Source organism: Alligator sinensis, unplaced genomic scaffold (genome assembly GCF_000455745.1).
Source record: "Alligator sinensis unplaced genomic scaffold, ASM45574v1 scaffold2199_1, whole genome shotgun sequence".
NCBI classification, from domain to species: Eukaryota; Metazoa; Chordata; order Crocodylia; family Alligatoridae; genus Alligator; species Alligator sinensis.
Genome location: NW_005844243.1, coordinates 6,267 through 9,313, shown reverse-complemented (window position 1 = coordinate 9,313; position 3,047 = coordinate 6,267). Strand labels below are relative to the sequence as shown.

Here is a 3,047-nt window from a genome sequence, read left to right as displayed (position 1 = left end):
CCCAAGAATCGTCCAGTACGTCCACTTCCTCCTCCTGAAAGTGACGTGTCTGAACCTATGATAGTACTGCCACCGTCACAGCCATGGCCACCGCGAAGGCGACCACCACCATTTGGGTATCAGCTTCCTTCTCTCCAGACCCATTCTGACACCTACAGCTTGTTTCAGGTATGGGGCACACCTAGCCATGGGCAGATGCAGGATTCTGAGAAAGAGGGGGTGCAAGCGATGTGGTGCATTGTCCCACAGCACAACGTAGATTTTTCTCAAAATAAAAAGAAACTCAAAGTTTTGCTAATATGCCAGATGCTGTGTTAGTCAGACTGTGATCCCAGCAAAAGCACCTGAGTCTATAGGGGACTGCCAGCTCCAGGGTGGGGCAGGCATCTGGTGCCAGGGTAGCACAGCTGTTACCCCGCAACCTGGTCATGGACTGAACTGCCTCCTGCAACCCCACTCAAGTCCCTCAGGCACTCCACCCAGTGCCCCTCACTGCTTTCCCTGCATTGCCCCTGCCATCTCTGCCCCCTGTTATCCCACGTATCCCCATTCTCAGCCCCACCCCATCCTGCCCCGACCCCATCAGATTCCACCATCCCCCTGACTGTCACAGCCCCCATGAACCTGCTGCACCTTGCACAGGCTCCTCCCCATCATGTCCCAGGCCCCTGACCCTTACCATCCCCCTCACACCCTGCTGAGCCCTCCCCTGCCCTTCTGTGCATTCAGACCTCACTGGAGCTCGTCAAAACCCTTGTGCTCCCTCACCCTTCTTATTCCAAACTCTTTTCACAGCTCGTTTCACCCCCATTCACTCCAACACCCACCTGGGCCCCAAAACAACTGTCCCATCTGCCCCTCAAACCACTCCATCCCCATAATGCTCCAGCTCCTCTTCACCCCACACCCCTGCACCCCATAAGCCCCCTCTTCCCAAAAGCCCCTTGGTGCCCACAATCCCCCCATCCAGTCCCTCATGGCCCCTCAGAGCCCCTTCCCCTCAAAGCCCCTCCTAAGCAGTCTCGCCCCCACTCTTCACCATAGGGTTGGTAACACCTATGGAGGGAAGAGCTTAGCAGAAATCAAGTAGATAATAATGACCCATGAACTCAATTGATTCTCTTTATTCCACCTGAAAGGAAATGCAGCTGTGCTGCCTGGCAGTTTGTTTTAAACTCTGAGTGAAGCAGAAAACAGAGTTGGGGGTGAGACAGCACCTCCAACTCCCCTCTAGATCTGCCCTTGTGCTTGGCATTGCCTTTTTTAGGGTTTCACTGACTCCTCTATGCTGAACGCTGCTGGCATCCCAGGGGCAACATCCCACCAACTAGGGGCTGGCCTGCTCTAAGAATCATTCTCGGTGGATGCTCCTAGTGAAATCCCCCTGGGATTCACTGCACCAGCCTTCTGACATACTCAGAGAGGGCTGTAACCAGGGACAGACTCTGTGGGAAACCCACAGAGCATTAACCCTCAAACCTCACCATAGCCCACTCCTGGGCAGATGTATATTATAGCAAAGGCTGGTAGCAATGATTACAATTAAGGTAGCCTGACACTTCCTGTTAGAAGACTTCTCAGTGTCTTATAAAGCTGTCAGACTAAAGCTGGGCTTAGATCTCCTGTGCCAGATTTCTGCCATGGGCTGCATTTCTTTGGAAAGTTTTGGTTGAAACAGTTCAGCATTTTCTCAGAAGATTGGAGCAAATACAATTTTTGGCCAATGCAAAAATATGCTTAAAGTTGTTTAAATATGAAACTGCCTAGTAGAGCAGACATGTGAAATATGGTGGTGATGTCAGCTGAGAGTCTGTGAAGTGTCCCTTGCACCGCTGGGAAATTCGACCTAAGCGTGGCTGAATTACAGATCTCCAAAAATCACAGTCTGTTCATGCTGTGCAGGGGTTTTTCAGCTGTTCTGTGATCCAGCATGCTCCATACTCCCTCTCTTCTTGCTGTGACTTTTCTCCTAAACTTCTCCAGCTAAGCCCCTGGTTATTCAGGGCAGCTACACCTAGTGGTATGTGTGCGGGCCAGCTCCCGGTCCTGTCCTCGCCGGGCGCGAGCCGGGCCCGTCTGTGTGCACGCGGGCTGTGGCCGGCAGCCCGGGCACGTGGGGCCAGAGAAAAGTCGCGGGGTGGAGTAGTACGCCTGAGCTAGAATCAGTCACGGAGGCGTAATGGTTGATTGAAAAGATTATTTACTTACACCGGTGATGGTCGCGGTGCAGGCTGGACAGTTTCCAGGTACGGCTCCGCTTCAATCCTCGTTGGAGGACTCTAAACTCGGTTCCCAGGATCCTCGGAGTGGTTCAGACTCCGTGGTTTCGATAACTGGGTTCTAGGGTAGGGATTCGTCTGGACTGCGATCGGTGACAGGGAGAGGCTAGAGGCCGTTGGTAAGTGGTGCCCCGGAGTTTGCTAGGCTCCAGGGCTTCGGCAATTGGAGCCTTGATCGCCTTCTTAAGAAAGACGTGCTGAGTTCGAAAGGACCCACAGCGCTTAGAGATCCATCTCTCTTTCCGTCTTTCTCTCCAACTTGGGCGGAAACCTAGGGTTCTTTTGTTGTTCTCCCGCCCTGGCGGGGGGTCGGGCTAGAAGATCTATTAGGTCCCTTCCGACCCTAAAACTATGAAACTATGAAACTATCACTAAATGCAAGAGAAATGCACAATGCAAAGAAGGCTACAAAACGGCGGGAAACACTTTTCTGCACACGGGTTCTCTATAACAACAGAACACTCCGTCGTGCAAAAGAGCTGCAATTTGGCGGGAACATAATTTAGCAGTGCCGAAGCACCCACAATCAAAAAATCCACAACTTTGGGTTGTGACAGTATGAAGGTAGCTGGACTGCAATTCCAATCAGGACAGCACAACACAGAACAAGGGCACGGTCTCTGAGCATGTGGACAAACAAGCAAATTGTTGCAGGGTAGATGATGCATGTAACTGTTTATGTCCTCTCTCTTTTCTCTGGGTAAGTGAAAGCTAAGCTGCAGTAGTAGTACCTGACCATGTTGCATGAAAGGGAAAAGAAGCTTGGTT

At 51.9% G+C, this 3,047-nt stretch overlaps 1 protein-coding gene across 1 annotated transcript in view; it reads left to right on the top strand.

Annotated features, from left to right (window-relative positions):
• Nucleotides 1–7: 7 nt before the first annotated feature.
• LOC102381212 (alpha-2-macroglobulin-like protein 1) overlaps nucleotides 8–3,047 on the top strand; it is an 8,230-nt gene continuing 5,190 nt past the window's right edge. Inside the window, exon 1 of the mRNA XM_025195884.1 lies at nucleotides 8–168. Within this exon, the coding sequence (XP_025051669.1) occupies nucleotides 58–168 (111 nt within the window). The 5' untranslated portion in view covers nucleotides 8–57. The remainder of the gene's footprint in view (nucleotides 169–3,047) is intronic.